Raw genomic sequence first — 26622 nt, forward strand, 5'->3', positions numbered from 1 at the left:
GTAGGAGAAATATCAGGGTATAAAAGGTGCCAGAAGAAAAACAAAATAAATTTAGGTCCGCCCAACGGAGAACCGGGCGGGAACCGTGGACTCTCCTTGTACAGATGGAAATTAAAATGATCAGGTAAGCATAATTTATGTTTTCCATCTTAATACAAGGAGAGTCCACGGCTTCATTTATTACTTGTGGGAAACAAATACCCAAGCTCTAGAGGACACTGAATGAAAAACGGGAGGGTAAATAAAAAAGAGGCGGACCTTATTTTGAGGGCACCACAGCCTGTAAAACCCTTCTCCTAAAAGTTGTTTCAGCCGAAGCAAAAACTTCTAATTTGTGAAACTTTGAAAAAGTATGTAAGGAGGACCAGATAGCCGCTCCATAGAGGCCTCATTCTTGAAGGCCCAAGAAAAAGCCACAGCTCTAGTTGAGTGAGCCGTAATCCTTTGAGGCTTATGTCCCGCTGTCTCATAAGCCAAGCAAATCATGCTCCTCAGCCAAAAAGATAGGGAAGTGGAAGAAGCCTTCTGCCCTTTGCGCTTCTCTGAATAGACCACAAACAACGTTGAAGTCAGTCTGAAATCCTTCATAGCCTGAAGATAGAATTTCAAAGATAGAACCACATCCAAATTATGAAGTAACCGTTCCTTCGAAGAAGAAGGTTTAGGACACAATGAAGGAAGTACAATCTCCTGATTAATGTTGCAATCAGACACAACCTTAGGCAGAAATCCCAAACTAGTGCGAAGGACAGCCTTATCAGCATGAAAAAAAAGGTAAGGAGGCTCACATTGCAAGGCCGCCAACTCAGAGACTCTGCGTGCCGAAGCAATAGCCAGTAGAAAAAGAACCTTACAAGACAGTATCTTAATGTCAAGAGAATGCATAGGCTCAAACGGAGCCTTCTGCAAAACCTTAAGAACCAGATTCAAACTCCAAGGGGGAGCAGAATGTCTAAATACAGGCCTGATCCTGGATAGAGCCTGAACAAAAGACTGAATATCAGGAAGCTCAGCGAGCGTCTTGTATAACAACACAGATAGAGCCGAAATCTGTCCTTTTAAGGAACTGGCGGCAAGTCCCTTCTCCAAACCGTCCTGTAGGAGGAAAAGAATCCTGGATACCCTGACCCTGTGTCAAGAATATCTACAAATCTCACACCAGAGTAAGTAGGTCCTCCACACCTTAGGATAGATGCGTCGGGTGACCGGCTTCCTGGCTTGAATGAGAGTATCAATTACACTCTCATAAAACCCTCTCCTGACTATGACTAGGTGATCAATCTCCACGCAGTCAGCCTCAGATAATCTAGATTTTGATGCACAAAGGGGCCCTGTACCAGCAGATCCCTCCATGCGACAGGGCAACCTCCATGGAGAAGACGATGAAATCCCCACCAGCTCTGCAAACCACATCCCCAACGGCCACGACGGAGCAATCAGAATAGTTTATGCTTGCTCCTGCTTGATGTGGGCCACTACTCGAGGTAGAAGTGGTAACGGAGGAAATAGCTAGACTAGGTTGAATCCCCAAGTCACTGCTAAGGAATCTATCATCTCTGCCTGGGGATCCCTGGACCGCAACCCGTATCTTGGTAGCTTGAAGATGAGTCTGGACGCCATGAGATCTATCTCTGGAGTCCCCCATATGTTGCAAATTTACGCAAACACTTTGTGGCCGAAGAGCCCATTCCCCCGGATGAAACGATTGTGTGCTGAGAAAGTCTGCTTCCCAGTTGTCCTCAGAGCGTTGAAGATCGCTCAAAGTTCTAGGATGTTTACCAGTAGAAGCGGCGACTCCTGATTCCACCTGCCCTGTGCCTCCCTGGCACCCCAAACCACTCCCCAACCTGAGAGGCTGGCGTCCGTATTCACAATCTCCCAATATGGTCTTAGGAAGGATGTCCCCTGGGACAACTGATCTGGACGGAGCCACCAAGAGAGGGATTCCCTCGACCTGTTGTCCAGAGAGATCAGTTGGGATAGGTCAGAGTGATCGCTGTTCCATTGTCTCAGCATGCACAACTGAAGAGGTCGGAGATGGAACCTGGTGAATAGAATGACATCTATACTGGATACCATGAGCCCAATCACATCCATACACCGGGCAACTGATGGCCTTGAGGAGGTTTGAAGGGCAAGACAGCTGGAGGCAATTTTGCAACATCTCTGGTCTGTCAGGAATATCTTCATGGAAATGGAGTCTATTATCATGCCCAGGAACTCCACTCTGGTACTGGGAACCAGAGAACTCTTTCCTGAGTTTATCTTCCATCTATGAGATTGCAGAAGAAGAGCTCTCGAATGGTCCTCTGCCAGCTGGCAGGACGGAGCTTGGACCAGGATGTTGTCCAGATAAGGTGTAAACTTCAATACATCTGGATCTCGCCACTGCGAGCAGTGCTCCCAGAACCTTCGTAAAGACCCTTGGAGCAGTAGCCAGACCAAAGGTGCGAGCTACAAACTTGAAGTGCTGGTCCAGAAAAGCGAATCTTAGGAACTTGAAGTGATCCGTGTATATTGGCACATGAAGATAAGCGTCCTTCAGGTCTATTGCAGTCATGAACTGACGCTCTAAAACTAAAGGCAGAATAGACCTTATCGTCTCCATCTTGACCGATGGGACTGACAAAAACTTGTTTAAGCACTTTAGGTCTAGAATTGGGCGAAACGTGTCCTTCTTTGGGACCACGAAAAGGTTTCAATAGTACCCTAGACCTCTTTCTGCTAGAGGTACCGGTACAATTACTCCTAGGCATCTTGTTTCTCTGGTTTTTAAAATAGATTTGACAAGAGGAATCTGCCCCTGGGAGTATGAGTTTAGAAACCTATCCTGTAACCATGCGTAATAACCTCCAGAACCCAAGGATCCTGCACGTGTCTCATCCAAGCCTCCGCAAAAAGAGATAGTCTGCCCCCTACAAAGATCCAGAGACGGATCGGGGGCCGCCCCTTCATGCCCCTTTTATCTCTGCGGGCTTCTTGTTCTGCTTGGTTTTATTCCAAGACTGAGATGGCTTCCAAGATCCCTTGGACTGCTCGGGCTTCGCGGCAGGCTGCTGTCGTTGGGACTTGTCCGAACAAAAGGGACGAAAATTAGGACCCTTAGGTTTATTCTTCTTATTCTGCGGTAGAAATGCACCCTTGCCCCCGTGACCGTGGATATGAAAGAGTCCAAGCCTGGTCCAAAAAGAACCTTTCACTTAAAAGGAAGGAAAAGTAATCTAAATTTGGACGTCATGTCAGCAGACGATTGACTTCAACCACAGGGCCCTCCGGGCCAGAACAGAAAAGCCTGATGTCTTGGCATTCAAGCGAATAATCTGCATATTTGCATCACAGATGAAGGAATTAACTACCCTCAGGGCCTTAATTCTTTCCTGTATCTCATCGAGGGGAGTGTCCACCTCGATCATCTCTGACAGAAGTTCACACCAATAGGTAGAGGATCGCGCCACTGCATCAGCCATAGAAATGGCAGGCCTGAGAATATAGGCACAATGTAAATAAGCTTTGCTTAGATAATATTCAATCTTCCTATTTAAAAGAAGTACTATCTTCCATTGGAATAGTAGTACGTTTGGCAAGAGTAGAAAATAGCCCCATCAACCTTAGGGACTTTTTCCCAAAACTCCAAATTAGCCACTGGTAAAGGATATAACTTCTTAAACCTAGAAGAAGGATTAAAAGAAGCACCCAGCTTAGACCATTCTTTAGCAATAACATCAGAAACCGCATCTGGAACAGGAAAAACCTCAGGAGTAAACACAAAAGGTTTAAAAACAGAATTTAAACGTTTACTGGTTTTGTTATCAATAACAAAAGTAACCAATACTTCTTTCAACAAAGACCGAATATATTCAATCTTAAAAAGATTAAAAGATGTATCAATTTCAATGTCTGAAGATCTTCTGAAGCAGAGAGATCCTCTTCAGGAGAGAATATTTCAGTATGTTGTTGGTCTTTACAAATTTCATCAGTTTTATGAGAAGTTTTAAAAGACCTTTTACGTTTATATATATAATTTTTCAAATATCATGTACATTAGATGTTGAGGGAACAACAGGTATTGTACTAGTATTAATAGAATCATTATTGCCATGCAAAAGCTTATCATGACTGTCACGGCCGTGCCTGGATTTGAACCTGGGGGATTCCTGGTTCCCAGCCTGTTTTCTTTTCCTGTGCCACCAGAGGTATCTGTTTATGTTTGCAGCATTTTGGAGACCTGTTACCTGCAGTGGATTACTCTCTGGCTCCATCTGCTTGCCAGCTGCAGGTAGTTTTCTAATCAGCTCTGCTATAAAGGGCTGCTTCACTAATCATTTGGTGCCTTGACATTGTGATTGAATTCCTTTGTTTTTGCCTCTGTTCTGTTTCCTGAATTCCTGTTTTGTTGTTGGATCCCTGGCATCTGAACTCGGCTTGCTGATTGACCATTCTTCTGGATTCCCCTTTTTGCTTTATGAAAGATTGGACTGCTTTCCTGGCTAATGACCCTTGGCTTGTATTCTGACAATTCTTTTGTATCCTGTATGCTTACTTGGCTACTGTGTCTATCACCATGCTGTGAGAACTGTAAGCTTAACTGGCTGCTGAGTCTAAGCAACTATACTGGGACATCTGTTTATCCTGAAAGCCAAGTACCTCTGCTGTGAGTACCTGTATACTTCCTTGGCTGTTGGTACTAAACTCCACTGCTGTAAGAACTGTATGTTACTCTGCTTGCTGAGTCTAAGCAACTATACTGGGACATCTGTTTATCCTGAAGCCAAGTACCTCTGCTGTGAGACTGAACACCTCTTCTGAGAGTACCTGTATACTTCCTTGGCTGTTGGTACTAAACTCCACTGCTGTAAGAACTGTATGTACATCTGCTTGCTGAGTCTAAGCAACTCTACTGTGACTTTTGTGTTCCTGAAACCAAGTTACCTTACCGAGATACTGGCGTATGCTCGGCCCCTTCCAGAAACCAAGTTACCTTACCGAGATACTGGCGTATGCTCGGCCCCTTCCTGAAACCAAGTTACCTTACCGAGATACTGGCGTATGCTCGGCCCCTTCCTGAAACCAATTTACCTTACCGAGATACTGGCTTATGCTCGGCCCCTTTCTGAAACCAAGTTACCTTACCGCGATACTGGCGTATGCTCGCCCCCTTCCTGAAACCAAGTGTCCTTACCGAGATACTGGCGTATGCTCGGCCCCTTCCTGAAACCAAGTGTCCTTACCGAGATACTGGCGTATGCTCGGCCCCTTCCTGAAATCAAGTGTCCTTACCGAGATACTGGCGTATGCTCGGCCCCTTCCTGAAACCAAGTGTCCTTACCGAGATACTGGCGTATGCTCGGCCCCTTCCTGAAACCAAGTGTCCTTACCGTGATACTGGCGTATGCTCGGCCCCTTCCTGAAACCAAGTGTCCTTACCGTGATACTGGCGTATGCTCGGCCCCTTCCTGAAACCAAGTTACCTTACCGTGATACTGGCGTATGCTCGGCCCCTTCCTGAAACCAAGTGTCCTTACCGAGATACTGGCGTATGCTCGGCCCCTTCCTGAAACCAAGTGTCCTTACCGAGATACTGGCGTATGCTCGGCCCCTTCCTGAAACCAAGTGTCCTTACCGAGATACTGGCGTATGCTCGGCCCCTTCCTGAAACCAAGTTACCTTACCGAGATACTGGCGTATGCTCGGCCCCTTCCTGAAACCAAATTACCTTACCGAGATACTGGCGTATGCTCGGCCCCTTCCTGAAACCAAGTGTCCTTACCGAGATACTGGCGTATGCTCGGCCCCTTCCTGAAACCAAGTGTCCTTACCGAGATACTGGCGTATGCTCGGCCCCTTCCTGAAACCAAGTGTCCTTACCGAGATACTGGCGTATGCTCTGCCCCTTCCTGAAACCAAGTGTCCTTACCGAGATACTGGCGTATGCTCTGCCCCTTCCTGAAACCAAGTGTCCTTACCGAGATACTGGCATATGCTCTGCCCCTTCCTGAAACCAAGTGTCCTTACCGAGATACTGGCGTATGCTCGGCCCCTTCCTGAAACCAAGTTGCCTTACCGAGATACTGGCGTATGCTTGGCCCCTTCCTGAAACCAAGTTACCTTACCGAGATACTGGCGTATGCTCGGCCCCTTCCTGAAACCAAGTTACCTTACCGAGATACTGGTGTATGCTCGGCCCCTTTCTTAAACCAAGTTACCTTACCGAGATACTGGCGTATGCTCGACCCCTTTCTGAAACCAAGTTGCCTTACCGAGATACTGGCGTATGCTCGGCCCCTTCCTGAAACCAAGTTGCTTTACCGAGTTACTGGCGTATGCTCGGCCCCTTCCTGAAACCAAGTTGCCTTACCGAGATACTGGCGTATGCTCGGCCCGTTCCTGAAACCAAGTTGCCTTACCGAGATACTGGCGTATGCTCGGCCCGTTCTGAACCCAAGTTGCTTTACCGAGATACTGGCGTATGCTCGGCCCGTTCCTGAACCCAAGTTGCTTTACCGAGTTACTGGCGTATGCTCGGCCCCTTCCTGAAACCAAGTTGCCTTACCGAGATACTGGCGTATGCTCGACCCGTTCCTGAAACTAAGTTGCCTTACCAAAGATTTTCGTTTGTTTATTATCAGTTTGGAATATAACTCTTGTTTTCCTTGCATTACCTTAGTAAAGTTTCTTTAAGAAAAGACCTTCTTTGTTCTGTGTTTCCATTCTGGTATACTGAGTCCAACTCACCTCTTCACATCCTCTCAGCTTAACTCAGCCATCACCTTGCACATGCTCCATACCCCTGAACCTGCTCAGCCGAGCATGACAGAATGTCAAGGCCACACATTGGAGCTTGCAGAGGTGGTACCAGTTTTGAAAGCCCTACTAGAACAAGTGGAAAACATGGCACAGCTAATGCAACAGTTTTTTCAAGACCTTCCTGATAAGGTGCAACGTCTATGCCACAGACATTCAGACTTTATTTGACACTCAGAGAGATTTTTTTTCAAAATGTTTTTGCCAATTAACTCCAGAGAAATCTTCCACAGTTCTGACTTCCTCTGTACCTCCCAGAGCTGCCTCAGTGACATTTAAAGGAAAGTCTTTTAAAACTACTGCAGAGGGTAACATCAAAGCTGATACAGCACCCTTTTCGCCTACGGAGATTACAAGAAGAACTCAAGGGCTCTGTTTTTATTGTGGGGGCTCTAGCCATGTCATCTCCTACTGTCCAGTGAGACCTCCTAAGAGATCTACCCAAGACTCCTCAGCTAGTAGTTCTGCTTCATCTGCTGTGGTGACAGCTGGGAAGAGTACCTCAAACCCAACAACAAAGATGGCAGAGGACCGGTTACATAATATCTTGGTGCAACAACTCCCAGATGAGACTGGTACTTCTCACATCAAATCTGACTTTGCTTGTTCTCTGGAAGTTTCTGTTCCCTCTTTTCAAAAGGGTTCCATTACATCCAGTCACCAGCAGGAGTCTGGTTCATCTGTTTCCTTAACCTTCCAAAACCCTGTGACTCAGGTATCACCAGTTCTAGCTGGAACGTTACCACCCACAGTATCATCTGGTGCTGAGGAAGATAATTCAGATGGTTTTTCCACAATTTTTGAATAGTCAAACTCGGAAGAGTCAGAGCCCCAAACTGCAGTCTGGGGAAGGAACACGGGTCATTTGCCTAAATGCTCCAGAATAAAATCTAAAGGAACCACTTTTACAACTCTTTGCCAAGACTTTCTTCAGAAAGGTCAGAGGACCAACATTATACCTCCTGAATGTATCCTTGCCTCTGATGGGACTGTAGTCAGAAAAGTGGACCTTCTAAGATACGAAGAAGCTAAGGCTGCTCAGAGAGTATCCTTGGGAAGGGGGAACTGTCACGGCCATGCCTGGATTTGAACCTGGGACTCCTGGTTCCCAGCCTGTTTTTCTCTTCCTGTGCCACCAGAGGTATCTGTTTATGTTTGCAGAATTTTGGAGACCTGTTACCTGCAGTGGATTACTCTCTGGCTCCACTTGCTTGCCAGCTGCAGGTAGTTTTCTAATCAGCTCTGCTATAAAGGGCTGCTTCACTAATCATTTGGTGCCTTGACATTGTGATTGAATTCCATTGTTTTTGCCTCTGTTCTGTTTCCTGAATTCCTGTTTTGTTGTTGGATCCCTGGCATCTGAACTCGGCTTGCTGATTGACCATTCTTCTGGATTCCCCTTTTTGCTTTATGAAAGATTGGACTGCTTTCCTGGCTAATGACCCTTGGCTTGTATTCTGACAATTCTTTTGTATCCTGTATGCTTACTTGGCTACTGTGTCTATCACCATGCTGTGAGAACTGTAAGCTTAACTGGCTGCTGAGTCTAAGCAACAATACTGGGACATCTGTTTATCCTGAAGCCAAGTACCTCTGCTGTGAGTACCTGTATACTTCATTGGCTGTTGGTACTAAACTCCACTGCTGTAAGAACTGTATGTCAATCTGCTTGCTGAGTCTAAGCAACTATACTGGGACATCTGTTTATCCTGAAGCCAAGTACCTCTGCTGTGAGACTGAACACCTCTTCTGAGAGTACCTGTATACTTCCTTGGCTGTTGGTACTAAACTCCACTGCTGTAAGAACTGTATGTACATCTGCTTGCTGAGTCTAAGCAACTCTACTGTGACATTTATGTTCCTGAAACCAAGTTACCTTACCGAGATACTGGCATATGCTCGGCCCCTTCCTGAAACCAAGTTACCTTACCGAGATACTGGCGTATATGCTCAGCCCCTTCCTGAAACCAAGTTACCTTACCGAGATACTGGCGTATATGCTAAGCCCCTTCCTGAAACCAAGTTACCTTACCGAGATACTGGCGTATGCTCAGCCCCTTCCTGAAACCAAGTTACCTTACCGAGATACTGGCGTATGCTCAGCCCCTTCCTGAAACCAAGTTACCTTACCGAGATACTGGCATATGCTCGGCCCCTTCCTGAAACCAAGTTACCTTACCGAGATACTGGCGTATGCTCGGCCCCTTCCTGAAACCAATTTACCTTACCGAGATACTGGCTTATGCTCGGCCCCTTTCTGAAACCAAGTTACCTTACCGCGATACTGGCGTATGCTCGCCCCCTTCCTGAAACCAAGTGTCCTTACCGAGATACTGGCGTATGCTCGGCCCCTTCCTGAAACCAAGTGTCCTTACCGAGATACTGGCGTATGCTCGGCCCCTTCCTGAAATCAAGTGTCCTTACCGAGATACTGGCGTATGCTCGGCCCCTTCCTGAAACCAAGTGTCCTTACCGAGATACTGGCGTATGCTCGGCCCCTTCCTGAAACCAAGTGTCCTTACCGTGATACTGGCGTATGCTCGGCCCCTTCCTGAAACCAAGTGTCCTTACCGTGATACTGGTGTATGCTCGGCCCCTTCCTGAAACCGTTACCTTACCGTGATACTGGCGTATGCTCGGCCCCTTCCTGAAACCAAGTGTCCTTACCGAGATACTGGCGTATGCTCGGCCCCTTCCTGAAACCAAGTGTCCTTACCGAGATACTGGCGTATGCTCGGCCCCTTCCTGAAACCAAGTGTCCTTACCGAGATACTGGCGTATGCTCGGCCCCTTCCTGAAACCAAGTTACCTTACCGAGATACTGGCGTATGCTCGGCCCCTTCCTGAAACCAAGTTACCTTACCGAGATACTGGCGTATGCTCGGCCCCTTCCTGAAACCAAGTGTCCTTACCGAGATACTGGCGTATGCTCGGCCCCTTCCTGAAACCAAGTGTCCTTACCGAGATACTGGCGTATGCTCGGCCCCTTCCTGAAACCAAGTGTCCTTACCGAGATACTGGCGTATGCTCTGCCCCTTCCTGAAACCAAGTGTCCTTACCGAGATACTGGCGTATGCTCTGCCCCTTCCTGAAACCAAGTGTCCTTACCGAGATACTGGCATATGCTCTGCCCCTTCCTGAAACCAAGTGTCCTTACCGAGATACTGGCGTATGCTCGGCCCCTTCCTGAAACCAAGTTGCCTTACCGAGATACTGGCGTATGCTTGGCCCCTTCCTGAAACCAAGTTACCTTACCGAGATACTGGCGTATGCTCGGCCCCTTCCTGAAACCAAGTTACCTTACCGAGATACTGGTGTATGCTCGGCCCCTTTCTTAAACCAAGTTACCTTACCGAGATACTGGCGTATGCTCGACCCCTTTCTGAAACCAAGTTGCCTTACCGAGATACTGGCGTATGCTCGGCCCCTTCCTGAAACCAAGTTGCTTTACCGAGTTACTGGCGTATGCTCGGCCCCTTCCTGAAACCAAGTTGCCTTACCGAGATACTGGCGTATGCTCGGCCCGTTCCTGAAACCAAGTTGCCTTACCGAGATACTGGCGTATGCTCGGCCCGTTCTGAACCCAAGTTGCTTTACCGAGATACTGGCGTATGCTCGGCCCGTTCCTGAACCCAAGTTGCTTTACCGAGTTACTGGCGTATGCTCGGCCCCTTCCTGAAACCAAGTTGCCTTACCGAGATACTGGCGTATGCTCGACCCGTTCCTGAAACTAAGTTGCCTTACCAAAGATTTTCGTTTGTTTATTATCAGTTTGGAATATAACTCTTGTTTTCCTTGCATTACCTTAGTAAAGTTTCTTTAAGAAAAGACCTTCTTTGTTCTGTGTTTCCATTCTGGTATACTGAGTCCAACTCACCTCTTCACATCCTCTCAGCTTAACTCAGCCATCACCTTGCACATGCTCCATACCCCTGAACCTGCTCAGCCGAGCATGACAGAATGTCAAGGCCACACATTGGAGCTTGCAGAGGTGGTACCAGTTTTGAAAGCCCTACTAGAACAAGTGGAAAACATGGCACAGCTAATGCAACAGTTTTTTCAAGACCTTCCTGATAAGGTGCAACGTCTATGCCACAGACATTCAGACTTTATTTGACACTCAGAGAGATTTTTTTTCAAAATGTTTTTGCCAATTAACTCCAGAGAAATCTTCCACAGTTCTGACTTCCTCTGTACCTCCCAGAGCTGCCTCAGTGACATTTAAAGGAAAGTCTTTTAAAACTACTGCAGAGGGTAACATCAAAGCTGATACAGCACCCTTTTCGCCTACGGAGATTACAAGAGGAACTCAAGGGCTCTGTTTTTATTGTGGGGGCTCTAGCCATGTCATCTCCTACTGTCCAGTGAGACCTCCTAAGAGATCTACCCAAGACTCCTCAGCTAGTAGTTCTGCTTCATCTGCTGTGGTGACAGCTGGGAAGAGTACCTCAAACCCAACAACAAAGATGGCAGAGGACCGGTTACATAATATCTTGGTGCAACAACTCCCAGATGAGACTGGTACTTCTCACATCAAATCTGACTTTGCTTGTTCTCTGGAAGTTTCTGTTCCCTCTTTTCAAAAGGGTTCCATTACATCCAGTCACCAGCAGGAGTCTGGTTCATCTGTTTCCTTAACCTTCCAAAACCCTGTGACTCAGGTATCACCAGTTCTAGCTGGAACGTTACCACCCACAGTATCATCTGGTGCTGAGGAAGATAATTCAGATGGTTTTTCCACAATTTTTGAATAGTCAAACTCGGAAGAGTCAGAGCCCCAAACTGCAGTCTGGGGAAGGAACACGGGTCATTTGCCTAAATGCTCCAGAATAAAATCTAAAGGAACCACTTTTACAACTCTTTGCCAAGACTTTCTTCAGAAAGGTCAGAGGACCAACATTATACCTCCTGAATGTATCCTTGCCTCTGATGGGACTGTAGTCAGAAAAGTGGACCTTCTAAGATACGAAGAAGCTAAGGCTGCTCAGAGAGTATCCTTGGGAAGGGGGAACTGTCACGGCCATGCCTGGATTTGAACCTGGGACTCCTGGTTCCCAGCCTGTTTTTCTCTTCCTGTGCCACCAGAGGTATCTGTTTATGTTTGCAGAATTTTGGAGACCTGTTACCTGCAGTGGATTACTCTCTGGCTCCACTTGCTTGCCAGCTGCAGGTAGTTTTCTAATCAGCTCTGCTATAAAGGGCTGCTTCACTAATCATTTGGTGCCTTGACATTGTGATTGAATTCCATTGTTTTTGCCTCTGTTCTGTTTCCTGAATTCCTGTTTTGTTGTTGGATCCCTGGCATCTGAACTCGGCTTGCTGATTGACCATTCTTCTGGATTCCCCTTTTTGCTTTATGAAAGATTGGACTGCTTTCCTGGCTAATGACCCTTGGCTTGTATTCTGACAATTCTTTTGTATCCTGTATGCTTACTTGGCTACTGTGTCTATCACCATGCTGTGAGAACTGTAAGCTTAACTGGCTGCTGAGTCTAAGCAACAATACTGGGACATCTGTTTATCCTGAAGCCAAGTACCTCTGCTGTGAGTACCTGTATACTTCATTGGCTGTTGGTACTAAACTCCACTGCTGTAAGAACTGTATGTCAATCTGCTTGCTGAGTCTAAGCAACTATACTGGGACATCTGTTTATCCTGAAGCCAAGTACCTCTGCTGTGAGACTGAACACCTCTTCTGAGAGTACCTGTATACTTCCTTGGCTGTTGGTACTAAACTCCACTGCTGTAAGAACTGTATGTACATCTGCTTGCTGAGTCTAAGCAACTCTACTGTGACATTTATGTTCCTGAAACCAAGTTACCTTACCGAGATACTGGCATATGCTCGGCCCCTTCCTGAAACCAAGTTACCTTACCGAGATACTGGCGTATATGCTCAGCCCCTTCCTGAAACCAAGTTACCTTACCGAGATACTGGCGTATATGCTAAGCCCCTTCCTGAAACCAAGTTACCTTACCGAGATACTGGCGTATGCTCAGCCCCTTCCTGAAACCAAGTTACCTTACCGAGATACTGGCGTATGCTCAGCCCCTTCCTGAAACCAAGTTACCTTACCGAGATACTGGCATATGCTCGGCCCCTTCCTGAAACCAAGTGTCCTTACCGAGATACTGGCGTATGCTCGGCCCCTTCCTGAAACCAAGTGTCCTTACCGAGATACTGGCGTATGCTCGGCCCCTTCCTGAAACCAAGTGTCCTTACCGAGATACTGGCGTATGCCCGGCCCCTTCCTGAAACCAAGTTACCTTACCGAGATACTGACTTATGCTCGGCCCCTTCCTGAAACCAAGTTACCTTACCGAGATACTGGCGTATGCTCAGCCCCTTCCTGAAACCAAGTTACCTTACCGAGATACTGGCATATGCTCGGCCCCTTCCTGAAACCAAGTGTCCTTACCGAGATACTGGCGTATGCCCGGCCCCTTCCTGAAACCAAGTTACCTTATCAAGATACTGGCGTATGCTCAGCCCCTTCCTGAAACCAAGTTACCTTACCGAGATACTGGCGTATGCTCAGCCCCTTCCTGAAACCAAGTTACCTTACCGAGATACTGGCATATGCTCGGCCCCTTCCTGAAACCAAGTGTCCTTACCGAGATACTGGTGTATGCTCGACCTGTTCCTGAAACTAAGTTGCCTTACCAAAGACTTTCGTTTGTTTATTATCAGTTTGGAATATAACCTTGATGTGCTTTACCTCTTGTTTTCCTTGCATTACCTTAGTAAAGTTTCTTTAAGAAAAGACCTTCTTTGTTCTGTGTTTCCATTCTGGTATACTGAGTCCTACTCGCCTCTTCACATTCTCTCAGCTTAACTCAGCCATCACCTTGCACATGCTCCATTCCCCTGAACCTGCTCAGCCGAGCATGACAATGACAACTGTTACATAATATAGCCGGATATATAATCTCAGCTTGCTTACAACAGATACACTTAGCTTTGGTAGAACTGTGTTCAGGCAGCATGGTTCCTACAGTAACTTCTGAGACAAGATCAGACAGACATCTTGCAAAATGTAAAATAAAAAATAAAATTTAAACAAAATATCTAATTTCCTTATATAGCAGTTTCAGGAAAGGGAAAAAATGCATATGCTAAATAAGCAGAAAAGCAAACAGCATAGCCCTTTAGAATATAAAGAGAGCAGGGAGCATAAAGGAAGTGGGGTAATATAACCAAAAGAATATTTGGCGCCAAGTATGACGCACAATACAAAGTAAATTTTTTTTGGTGCCAAACAACATCTGGAAATGACGCTACTCGCTTCATAACAAGCGCGACTTTGCGCCAAACAAACTAGCGCCAATAAAGGTGCAGGAAATTGCGAAACTTGCGCCACTATAGATGCAAATTTGCGCCAAAAATGACGCAATGAATATCAGCATTTTGCGCCCTCGCAAGTCTAGATTTGACCGCAAAATTTAAGTAAAAAACAGGTCAAATTGAAGGGAAAAAAAAGACTAAACCCCAGGTAAGAAGATTTTAACAAATAACTTCCTTAAACATGATTCTCATACTGAAACTGTTAGACTGCAAAAGGAAATACACATAGACCTGACTCATGGCAAATATAAGTAAATCCATATATTTAAAACTTTATATTAATACATAAAGCGCCAAACATAGCTGAGAGTATATTAAATAATGATACATACTTACCGAAGACATCCATCCACATATAGCAGACAGCCAAACCAGTACTGACAACTATTAGCAGAGATGATCTAAAAAGATCCAAATGAGGAGCACCAGGCGATGTTGGATAAAAATAAAACTTAACTTTTATTCCAGCTCTGCGGCTTCCATTAAAACATTAAAACATTCCATTAAAGCATGCTATGACTACGGCTAATGCCGAAAACGCATAAGCGAGAGAATGCTGCGCTATCCTTTTATATGTTGTAACTGTGATATGTTTTAATGGAAGCCGCAGAGCTGGAATAAAAGTTAAGTTTTATTTTTATCCAACATCGCCTGGTGCTCCTCATTTGGATCTTTTTAGATCATTGCATACATCAATACGATTTTGGGAAGTGGAGTGAGCACAGGATAAAGAAAACAGACAGACCCTGGGTAAGAGAGAGGATTTCCCACGAATCACAGAGGCGCCAACAAGAGAAAACCCGGATGGAGAAACAAAGTTTGGAGAGAGAGAGGTCACAGCCGTTACTGCACTGATCGAGGAGGGAGCCTGTGTTCAATTAAGGTATTGGAAACCAAAAGTTTGTAAAGTAGGCTCCTGTGGACCGACAAGCAGAGGAGACGCTGAGAGACCCGACAACACGAGTGCCGCCAAGAGCGGGTAAGAAACTTGAAATACATATAACAAGATTGCTGTTTGCTGTTTATTGCAACAAATTGATACTCTCATCAGAGACATTTCAATCTCTTTGTAACGCACACATTATTGGAGACAGCTCTATATTAAGAGTGCAAGTAAATTGGGAAATCCTCAACCCCAGGTTTTACAATAATAGGATAAAAGAAAGACTGTTTTTTTAGTGCTTGGACTTTCTGTTTGTGTATAGTTTTGGAACTATTAGCAGAGGTAATGGTATAAGAGTATATTGTCGATCTGAAAAGGGAGGTAGGAGATGAATCCTTAAGACCGATAACAGAGAACCCTTGAAAAGATTTCCCATGGGTAAAACCATAAAAAAAATCAACAGGCGATACTCTCTTCACATCCCTCTGACAAATGCTTAGAAGCGCTTATCATAGAAGAAATCATAAAAGTCAAGCACAAACTTACTTCACCACCTCCATAGGAGGCAAAATTTGTGAAACTGAAGTATGTGTGTGGTGGGAGGTGTATTTATACCCATTTGAGGTTTGGGAAACTTTGTCCCCTCCTGGTAGGAATGTATATCCCATACGTCACTAGCTCATGGACTCTTGCCATTTACATGAAAGAAAGACATGGCACCTTTATACTCCCAATGGCACTCACCACCTCCTATGACCCAGGCCCACAGAGAAACCGCTCTCCTCTCCTGCAACCGACGGTCAGGAAAAGGAAGAGAATGAGGCCACACCCGGTCACATGGAGTGCCATGCAGGACCGCCCCTGCAGCCGAGAAAAAGCATGCCAAACTAAACCGGCTGCGCAGTAATCAAAATGAAAGAAAAAAACTGACTGTTTACACATTGCCCGAGCCACATCTCACACATGTTACAGCAAAAAAACACAATAAAGCAACCATGTATATATCCCCCCCCCCCCCCCCCCCTGTACAATAATCACCTTCCGAATATATTAACCCTTGTTTCTATAAAGATAAAAGGAGTCCCACTGTGAACCTGTCTTCTTGCGTTATCATTACAGGTATAAAAAATGAAACTATCTTACCAGAATCTACGCCGTGGAACAGGAACATGGCCTCTCAAGTTTGACAGTGTGGTAGCATCGCTTCTGACATGGACTTGAGTGCTAGAAAGCAGGCAGTAAAACTCCTCAACACTGATTGCTTAAGGAGCTGTTAATACGAGTCTGGATGGTTTTGCAGAAAGACTCTCCCTGCATCTCCAGACCCTAACATCCGTCAATGCTCTCAGTGAGAGGCTGACAAGACTACTTAAAACTCCAGTCCCATTCCGAAGAGTACTACCCTCCATAAGAGACTACTCTGAATTTTCCAACACTTCTCTACCATCCTCCTGTGACGAAAGGCAAAGAATGACTGGGGGATGAGGCGAGTGGGGGAGGCATTTAAGCCTTTGGCTGGGTTGTCTTTGCCTCCTCCTGGTGGCCAGGTTCTGTATTTCCCACAAGTAATGAATGAAGCAGTGAACTCTCCTCGTATTAAGATGGAAAAATGTTTATGAATTTAAATGCATTTGATGAAATACCATGAGATCACAGTAAAGCACTGATGATGGTGACTAATGATTGCAGGCTCCCCCTGCTAACAGATTCCTGCACAGCAGCTACATTAATAATGTGCCGAAGCACCCTACTGAGCATGTCAGGTGGTGACATAACTAGCCAATTATACACAACAGTGGGGTGTTGCAAAACAAAAAGCTAATTTGTATGAAATAACTTTAAAAAAAAAAAAAAATCATAAACTTTAAAACAACCAAGGGGCATTAGATCAATTCATAATCTATCAGCCTGCTAAGTTTCATGAAAATACATTCAGTCATTGTAGTCCTTGTAGAAATGGCAACATATCCTAATTATAAGTCAATGTGTAAATGCAGTACTAACCTCTCTGAACGGTCTGGGGCATGAGGGGAACCTTTATTTGACGTAAATGCAGTACTAACCTCTCTGAACGGTTTGGGGCATGAGGGGGAACCTTTATTTGGCATAAATCTAGTACTAACCTCTCTGAATGGTCTGGGACATGAGGGGGGGAACCTTTATTTGCTGTAAATGCAGTACTAACCTCTCTGAGCTGTCTTGGACAGGAGGCGGAACCTTTATTTGCTGTAAATGCAGTACTAACCTCTCTGAGCTGTCTTGGACAGGAGGAGGAACCTTTATTTGCTGTAAATGAAGTACTAACTTCTCTAAGCTGTCTTGGACAGGAGGGGGAACCTTCATTTGGCGTAAAAACAGTACTAACCTCTCTTAACGGTCTGGGACATGAGGGGGGAACTTTGATTTGCTGTAAATGCAGTACTAACCTCTTTGAACGGTCTGGGGCATGAGGGGGGAACCTTTATTTGCTGTAAATGCAGTACTAACCTCTCTGAACGGTCTGAGACATGAGGGAGGGGACCTTTTATAGCTGTAAATGCAGTACTAACCTCTCTGAGCTGTCTTGGACAGGAGGAGGAACCTTTATTTGCTGTAAATGCAGTACTAACTTCTCTAAGCTGTCTTGGACAGGAGGGGGAACCTTGATTTGGCGTAAATACAGTACTAACCTCTCTGAGCAGTCTGGGACACGAGGGGGAACCTTTATTTGCTGTAAATGCAGTACTAACCTCTCTGAACGGTCTGGGACATGAGGGAGGGGACCTTTTATAGCTGTAAATGCAGTACTAACCTCTCTGAGCTGTCTTGGACAGGAGGAGGAACCTTTATTTGCTGTAAATGCAGTACTAACTTCTCTAAGCTGTCTTGGACAGGAGGGGGAACCTTGATTTGGCGTAAATACAGTACTAACCTCTCTGAGCGGTCTGGGACATGAGGGAGGGGACCTTTTATTGCTGTAAATGCAGTACTAACCTCTCTGAGCTGTCTTGGACAGGAGGAGGAACCTTTATTTGCTGTAAATGCAGTACTAACCTCTCTGAACGGTCTGGGGCATGAGGGGGGAACCTTTATTTGCTGTAAATGTAGTACTAACCTCTCTGAACGGTCTGAGACATGAGGGAGGGGACCTTTATAGCTGTAAATGCAGTACTAACCTCTCTGAGCTGTCTTGGACAGGAGGAGGAACCTTTATTTGCTGTAAATGCAGTACTAACTTCTCTAAGCTGTCTTGGACAGGAGGGGGAACCTTGATTTGGCGTAAATACAGTACTAACCTCTCTGAGTGGTCTGGGACATGAGGGAGGGGACCTTTTATTGCTGTAAATGCAGTACTAACCTCTCTGAGCTGTCTTGGACAGGAGGAGGAACCTTTATTTGCTGTAAATGCAATACTAACTTCTCTAAGCTGTCTTGGACACGAGGGGGAACCTTTATTTGCTGTAAATGCAGTACTAACCTCTCTGAACGGTCTGGGACATGAGGGAGGGGACCTTTTATTGCTGTAAATGCAGTACTAACCTCTCTGAGCTGTCTTGGACAGGAGGAGGAACCTTTATTTGCTGTAAATGCAGTACTAACCTCTCTGAACGGTCTGGGGCATGAGGGGGGAACCTTTATTTGCTGTAAATGCAGTACTAACCTCTCTGAACGGTCTGGGACATAAGGGAGGGGACCTTTTATTGCTGTAAATGCAGTACTAACCTCTCTGAGCTGTCTTGGACAGTAGGAGGAACCTTTATTTGCTGTAAATGCAGTACTAACCTCTCTGAGCTGTCTTGGACAGGAGGAGGAACCTTTATTTGCTGTAAATGCAGTACTATCTTCTCTAAGCTGTTTTGGACAGGAGGGGGAACCTTGATTTGGCATAAATACAGTACTAACCTCTCTGAGCAGTCTGGGACATGAGGGGGAACGAGCCTGTGAGGATGCTTTCAAAGACTGGATCAGGTAATTCTCTCTCTAGTCCAGCAGTGTCTTCCTGCTCCCACCAAGGGATGATGCCAGTGATGCCGCAGGCTCCCCCAGACTCACTTTCATAAAACCAGTCGCTCTGCTCGTCATCACCTGAGGATGCACATACACACACAATTATTAAAGCAACCATGAGGTCAAGCATTATTAGTGATTACACTTGGGTTCAGAAATATCATAATGTTAAAACCATTTACAACAGGACTAATCGGTTGATCACAATCTTGTGAATCATTTCGAAACGTTGGCAGATTTTGCCAGTGTGTTTTTCCAGTTATCATAAAATGCCTCTGCGGTTAATACCCCTCAAGCACAAAATTGTTACCTTCTAAAAACAACACAAAAACAGAATTTATGTTTACCTGATAAATTACTTTCTCCAACGGTGTGTCCGGTCCACGGCGTCATCCTTACTTGTGGGATATTCTCCTCCCCAACAGGAAATGGCAAAGAGCCCAGCAAAGCTGGTCACATGATCCCTCCTAGGCTCCGCCTACCCCAGTCATTCGACCGACGTTAAGGAGGAATATTTGCATAGGAGAAACCATATGTTACCGTGGTGACTGTAGTTAAAGAAAATAAATTATCAGACCTGATTAAAAAAACCAGGGCGGGCCGTGGACCGGACACACCGTTGGAGAAAGTAATTTATCAGGTAAACATAAATTCTGTTTTCTCCAACATAGGTGTGTCCGGTCCACGGCGTCATCCTTACTTGTGGGAACCAATACCAAAGCTTTAGGACACGGATGAAGGGAGGGAGCAAATCAGGTCACCTAAATGGAAGGCACCACGGCTTGCAAAACCTTTCTCCCAAAAATAGCCTCAGAAGAAGCAAAAGTATCAAATTTGTAAAATTTAGAAAAAGTATGCAGTGAAGACCAAGTCACTGCCTTACATATCTGATCAACAGAAGCCTCGTTCTTGAAGGCCCATGTGGAAGCCACAGCCCTAGTGGAGTGAGCTGTGATTCTTTCAGGAGGCTGCCGTCCGGCAGTCTCATAAGCCAATCGGATAATGCTTTTAATCCAGAAGGAGAGGGAGGTAGAAGTTGCTTTTTGACCTCTCCGTTTACCAGAATAAACAAAAAACAAAGACAAAGTTTGTCTGAAATCCTTAGTAGCTGCTAAGTAAAATTTGAGAGCACGAACTACATCCAAGTTGTGCAACAAACGTTCCTTCTTTGAAACTGGATTAGGACACAAAGAAGGCACAACTATCTCCTGGTTAATGTTTTTGTTAGAAACAACTTTTGGAAGAAAACCAGGTTTAGTACGCAAAACCACCTTATCTGCATGGAACACCAGATAAGGAGAAGAACACTGCAGAGCAGATAATTCTGAAACTCTTCTAGCAGAAGAAATTGCAACCAAAAACAAAACTTTCCAAGATAATAACTTAATATCAACGGAATGTAAGGGTTCAAACGGAACCCCCTAAAGAACTGAAAGAACTAGGTTGAGACTCCAAGGAGGAGTCAAAATTTTGTAAACAGGCTTGATTCTAACCAGAGCCTGAACAAAGACTAGAACATCTGGCACAGCTGCCAGCTTTTTGTGAAGTAACACAGACAAGGCAGAAATCTGTCCCATCAAGGAACTTGCAGATAATCCTTTTTCCAATCCTTCTCGAAGGAAGGATAGACTCTTAGGAATCTTAACCTTGTCCCAAGGGAATCCTGCAGATTCACACCAACAGATATACCAAATTATGTGGTAATTTTTCTGGTTACAGGCTTTCAGGCCTGAACAAGAGTATTAATAACAGAATCTGAGAACCCTCGCTTTGATAAGATCAAGCGTTCAATCTCCAAGCAGTCAGCTGGAGTGGGTCGAACGGACCTAGAACAAGAAGGTCTCGTCTCAAAGGTAGCTTCCATGGTGGAGCCGATGACATATTCACCAGATCTGCATACCAAGTCCTGCGTGGCCACGCAGGAGCTATCAAAATCACCGACGCCCTCTCCTGATTGATCCTGGCTACCAGCCTGGGGATGAGAGGAAACGGCGGGAACACATAAGCTAGTTTGAAGGTCCAAGGTGCTACTAGTGCATCCACTAGAGCCGCCTTGGGATCCCTGGATCTGTACCCGTAGTAAGGAACTCTGAAGTTCTGACGAGAGGCCATCAGATCCATGTCTGGAATGCCCCACGGTTGAGTGACTTGGGCAAAGATTTCCGGATGGAGTTCCCACTCCCCCGGATGCAATGTCTGACGACTCAGAAAATCCGCTTCCCAATTTTCCACTCCTGGGATGTGGATAGCAGACAGGTGGCAGGAGTGAGACTCCGCCCATAGAATGATTTTGGTCACTTCTTCCATCGCTAGGGAACTCCTTGTTCCCCCCTGATGGTTGATGTATGAACTTGGCCCTCGCTAGCTGAGGCCAAGCTTTGAGAGCATTGAATATCGCTCTCAGTTCCAGAATATTTATCGGTAGAAGAGATTCTACCCGAGACCAAAGACCCTGAGCTTTCAGGGATCCCCAGACCGCGCCCCAGCCCATCAGACTGGCGTCGGTCGTGACAATGACCCACTCTGGTCTGCGGAAGGTCATCCCTTGTGACAGGTTGTCCAGGGACAGCCACCAACGGAATGAGTCTCTGGTCCTCTGATTTACTTGTATCTTTGGAGACAAGTCTGAATAGTCCCCATTCCACTGACTGAGCATGAACAGTTGTAATGGTCTTAGATGAATGCGCACAAAAGGAACTATGTCCATTGCCGCTACCATCAAACCTATCACTTCCATGCACTGCGCTATGGAAGGAAGAGGAACGGAATGAAGTATCCGACAAGAGTCTAGAAGTTTTGTTTTTCTGGCTTCTGTCAGAAAAATCCTCATTTCTAAGGAGTCTATTATAGTTCCCAAGAAGGGAACCCTCGTTGACGGAGATAGAGAACTCTTTTCCACGTTCACTTTCCATCCGTGAGATCTGAGAAAGGCCAGGACAATGTCCGTGTGAGCCTTTACTTGAGGAAGGGACGACGCTCGAATCAGAATGTCGTCCAAGTAAGGTACTACAGCAATGCCCCTTGGTCTTAGCACCGCCAGAAGGGACCCTAGTACCTATGAGAAAATCCTAGGAGCAGTGGCTAATCCGAAAGAAAACGCCACGAACTGGAAATGCTTGTCCAGGAATTCAAACCTTAGGAACCGATGATGTTCCTTGTGGATAGGAATATGTAGATACGCATCCTTGAAATCCACCTTGGTCATGAATTGACCTTCCTGGATGGAAGGAAGGAGTGTTCGAATGGTTTCCATCTTGAACGATGGAACCTTGAGAAACTTGTTCAAGATCTTGAGATCTAAGATTGGTCTGAACGTTCCCTCTTTTTTGGGAACTATGAACAGATTGGAGTAGAACCCCATCCCTTGTTCTCCTAATGGAACAGGATGAATCACTCCCATTTTTAGCAGGTCTTCTACCCAATGTAAGAATGCCTGTCTTCTTATGTGATCTGAAGACAACTGAGACCTGTGGAACCTCCCCCTTGGAGGAAGCCCCTTGAACTCCAGAGAATAACCTTGGGAGACTATTTCTAGCGCCCAAGGATCCAGAACATCTCTTGCCCCAGCCTGAGCGAAGAGAGAGAGTCTGCCCCCCACCAGATCCGGTCCCGGATCGGGGGCCCGCATTTCATGCTGTCTTGGTAGCAGTGGCAGGTTTCCTGGCCTGCTTTCCTTTGTTCCAGCCTTGCATAGGTCTCCAGGCTGGATTGGCTTGAGAAGTATTACCTTCCTGCTTAGAGGACGTAGCCCTTGGGGCTGATCCGTTTCTGCGAAAGGGACGAAACTTAGGATTATTTTTGGTCTTGAAAAGACCTATCCTGAGGAAGGGCGTGGCCCTTGCCCCCAGTGATATCAGAGATAATCTCTTTCAAGTCAGGGCCAAAGAGTGTTTTCCCCTTGAAAGGAATGTCAAGCAATTTGTTCTTGGAAGACGCATCCGCTGCCCAAGATTTTAACCAAAGCGCTCTGCGCCACAATAGCAAACCCAGAATTTTTTCGCCGCTAACCTAGCCAATTGCAAGGTGGCGTCTAGGGTGAAAGAATTAGCCAATTTAAGAGCACGAATTCTGTCCATAATCTCCTCATAAGAAGAAGAATTACTAATAATCGCCTTTCCTAGCTCATCAAACTAGAAACACGCGGCTGCAGTGACAGGGGCAATGCATGCAAATGGTTGTAGAAGGGAACCTTGCTGAACAAACATCTTTAGCAGACCTTCTAATTTTTTATCCATAGGATCTTGGAAAGCACAACTATCTTCTATGGGTATAGTGGCGCGCTTGTGTAGAGTAGAAACCGCCCCCTCGACCTTGGGGACTGTCTGCCATCAGTCCTTTCTGGGGTCGACTATAGGAAAACAATTTTATAAATATGGGGGGAGGTACTAAAGGTATACCGGGCCTGTCCCATTCTTTACTAACAATGTACGCCACCCGCTTGGATATAGGAAAAGCTTCGGGGGGCCCCGGGGCCTCTAAGAACTTTTCCATTTTACATAGTGGTTCTGGAATGACCAGATAATCACAATCATCCAAATTGGATAACACCTCCTTAAGCAGAGCGCGGAGATGTTCCAACTTAAATTTAAAAGTAATCACATCAGGTTCAGCTTATTGAGAAATGTTTCCTGAATCTGAAATTTCTCCCTCAGACAAAACCTCCCTGGCCCCCTCAGACTGGTGTAGGGGCCCTTCAGAAACCATATCATCAGCGTTCTCATGCTCTACAGAATTTTCTAAAACAGAGCAGTCGCGCTTTCACTGATAAGTGGGCATATTGGCTAAAATGTTTTTGATAGAATTATCCATTACAGCCGTTAAATGTTGCATAGTAAGGAGTATTGGCGCACTAGATGTACTAGGGGCCTCCTGTATGGGCAAGACTGGTGTAGACGAAGGAGGGGATGATGCAGTACCATGCTTACTCCCCTCACTTGAGGAATCATCTTGGGCATCATTTATACTAAATTTTTTTATGACATAAAATACATATAGTTAAATGAGAAGGAACCTTGGTTTCCCCGCAGTCAGAACACAATCTATCTGGTAGTTCAGACATTGTAAACAGGCATAAACTTGATAACAAAGCACAAAAAACGTTTTAAAATAAAACCGTTACTGTCACTTTAAATTTTAAACTAAACACACTTTATTACTGCAATTGCGAAAAAGTATGAAGGAATTGTTCAAAATTCACCAAAATTTCACCACAGTGTCTTAAAGCCTTAAAAGTATTGCACACCAAATTTGGAAGCTTTAACCCTTAAAATAACGGAACCGGAGCCGTTTTTATATTTAACCCCTTTACAGTCCCTGGAATCTGCTTTGCTGAGACCCAACCAAGCCCAAAGGGGAATACGATACCAAATGATGCCTTCAGAAAGACTTTTCTATGTATCAGAGCTCCACACACATGCAGCTGCATGCCATGCTGTCCTCAAAAACAAGTGCGCCATACCGGCGCGAAAATGAGGCTCTGACTATGATTAGGGAAAGCCCCTAAAGAATAAGGTGTCAAAAACAGTGCCTGCCGATATAATCATATCAAAATACCCAGAATAAATGATTCCTCAAGGCTAAATATGTGTTAATAATGAATCGATTTAGCCCAGAAAAAGTCTACAGTCTTAATAAGCCCTTGTGAAGCCCTTATTTACTATCTTAATAAACATGGCTTACCGGATCCCATAGGGAAAATGACAGCTTCCAGCATTACATCGTCTTGTTAGAATGTGTCATACCTCAAGCAGTAAGAGACTGCACACTGTTCCCCCAACTGAAGTTAATTGCTCTCAACAGTCCTGTGTGGAACAGCCATGGATTTTAGTTACGGTGCTAAAATCATTTTCCTCATACAAACAGAAATCTTCATCTCTTTTCTGTTTCTGAGTAAATAGTACATACCAGCACTATTTTAAAATAACAAACTCTTGATTGAATAATAAAAACTACAGTTAAACACTAAAAAACTCTAAGCCATCTCCGTGGAGATGTTGCCTGTACAATTGCAAAGAGAATGACTGGGGTAGGCGGAGCCTAGGAGGGATCATGTGACCAGCTTTGCTGGGCTCTTTGCCATTTCCTGTTGGGGAGGAGAATATCCCACAAGTAAGGATGACGCCGTGGACCGGACACACCTATGTTGGAGAAATCATTATTTGCCTGTTAATCTCGACATTTGATAATTAAATTATAATCATTAAAAATACATTTGGGGTGGGTTTTGCCCATGCACAGAGTCAATGCTTGATTGTCAAATTTTTCTGGTACTTTAAAAACAATTTACAATATTAACTTATCAAATTCCACAGCTAAATGTACTTGATAAAGTGTCACTATAGTCAAAAACATTACATGCTCTAATCCTTTAAAAAGCATGTAATTTTAAGGTTATTTCCCATGACTAATGTGTGTTTATAACCCCTGCAAAGTAAAAATACTGATCAGGGCTCACAGAGGACTGCTGGTCCTGAGTGGAAAATGCAGCTGATCCAATTAGAAGTACTAGTTCCACAACCGAGTTGTGCAACTAGCACTGCTGATTGGATCTTTTGTGGGAGTTAACACACAGTAGTCTAGGGTTGGTTAGCAAATTAGAGCATGACATTTTTTTTTTTTTTTTACTACTATAGCCTTTTAAAGGGACAGTCTAGTCAAATATAAACTTTCATGATTCAGATAGGGCATGCAATTTTAAACAACTATCCAATTTACTTTTATCATCAAATTTGCTTTGCTCTTTTGGTATTCTTTGTTGAAAGCTAAATCTAGGTAGTCTCATATGCTAATTTCTAAGATGTTGAGGGGGCCTTTTATTTCAGTGCATTTTGACAGTTATACACTGCTAGCTCATGTGTGTCTGACTGGCTAAAATTAGGGCTGCATGATTAATCGCATATGCGATTTAAAACCGCGATTAATTGACGCGATTTTAAAACCGCAAGGAGTCACAATTTTTTCCTACATAAAAAATTAATTTAGGGGGCGTGTCTCTGGGCAGCACCTTGAATGGATGCAATATCAGTTGCTCTGCGTGGAACATCAGTAATTTGCCTTTTATTGGTGTCTAAGAGGGTCAGCCATCTACCTCAACCTGATATCTTGAATCTACACACTCAGCCGAATTGAATGATATATCAATATTGGGTACTCCACCTTAGTTTACTGATCCGGAGCGTTGAGGCCTAGGGCAGACTCCTCAGTGAGAGGCCTTCAACACCCCCCCGGATACTACAGGCCGGGTAAGCAGTGTACTACCACTGACCATCCAAGCAAACAATGGAACACAGTAAGATCATTGAAAAGATAAGCTCCATACTGGAGTTTTATAGAGAGCAACTCTGCAACGACATAGAGAGGGCTTTTAGATATGACCAATACAGCTATGTGAAAATGGTGGATCACCTACAAGAAATAAACGCAGCTACACATGTCCAGGAGCCTGGCGCAGTGGAGGAGGAGAGTACGGTGGCTACCATTCCTGGCAGTGAGAACGAACCTATTTCTGGACACTACAGCGAGTCCAATCAACTAGAGACTGGGACCGCACTGAGAGACGCTGCTTTCTATGCCCCTGGAGTGACGCGCATTAAGCGGCGATACCGGA

General features: G+C 45.2%; 1 protein-coding gene across 1 annotated transcript in view; it reads right to left on the reverse strand.

Annotated features, from left to right (window-relative positions):
- Window positions 1–26622, reverse strand: part of GPATCH2 (G-patch domain containing 2) — a 572071-nt gene that overhangs the window by 457332 nt on the left and 88117 nt on the right. The window contains exon 4 of the mRNA XM_053712502.1: window positions 18912–19094. Within this exon, the coding sequence (XP_053568477.1) occupies window positions 18912–19094 (183 nt within the window). The remainder of the gene's footprint in view (window positions 1–18911; window positions 19095–26622) is intronic.

The sequence above is a fragment of the Bombina bombina genome, chromosome 4, assembly GCF_027579735.1.
Source record: "Bombina bombina isolate aBomBom1 chromosome 4, aBomBom1.pri, whole genome shotgun sequence".
Taxonomy (NCBI): Eukaryota; Metazoa; Chordata; class Amphibia; order Anura; family Bombinatoridae; genus Bombina; species Bombina bombina.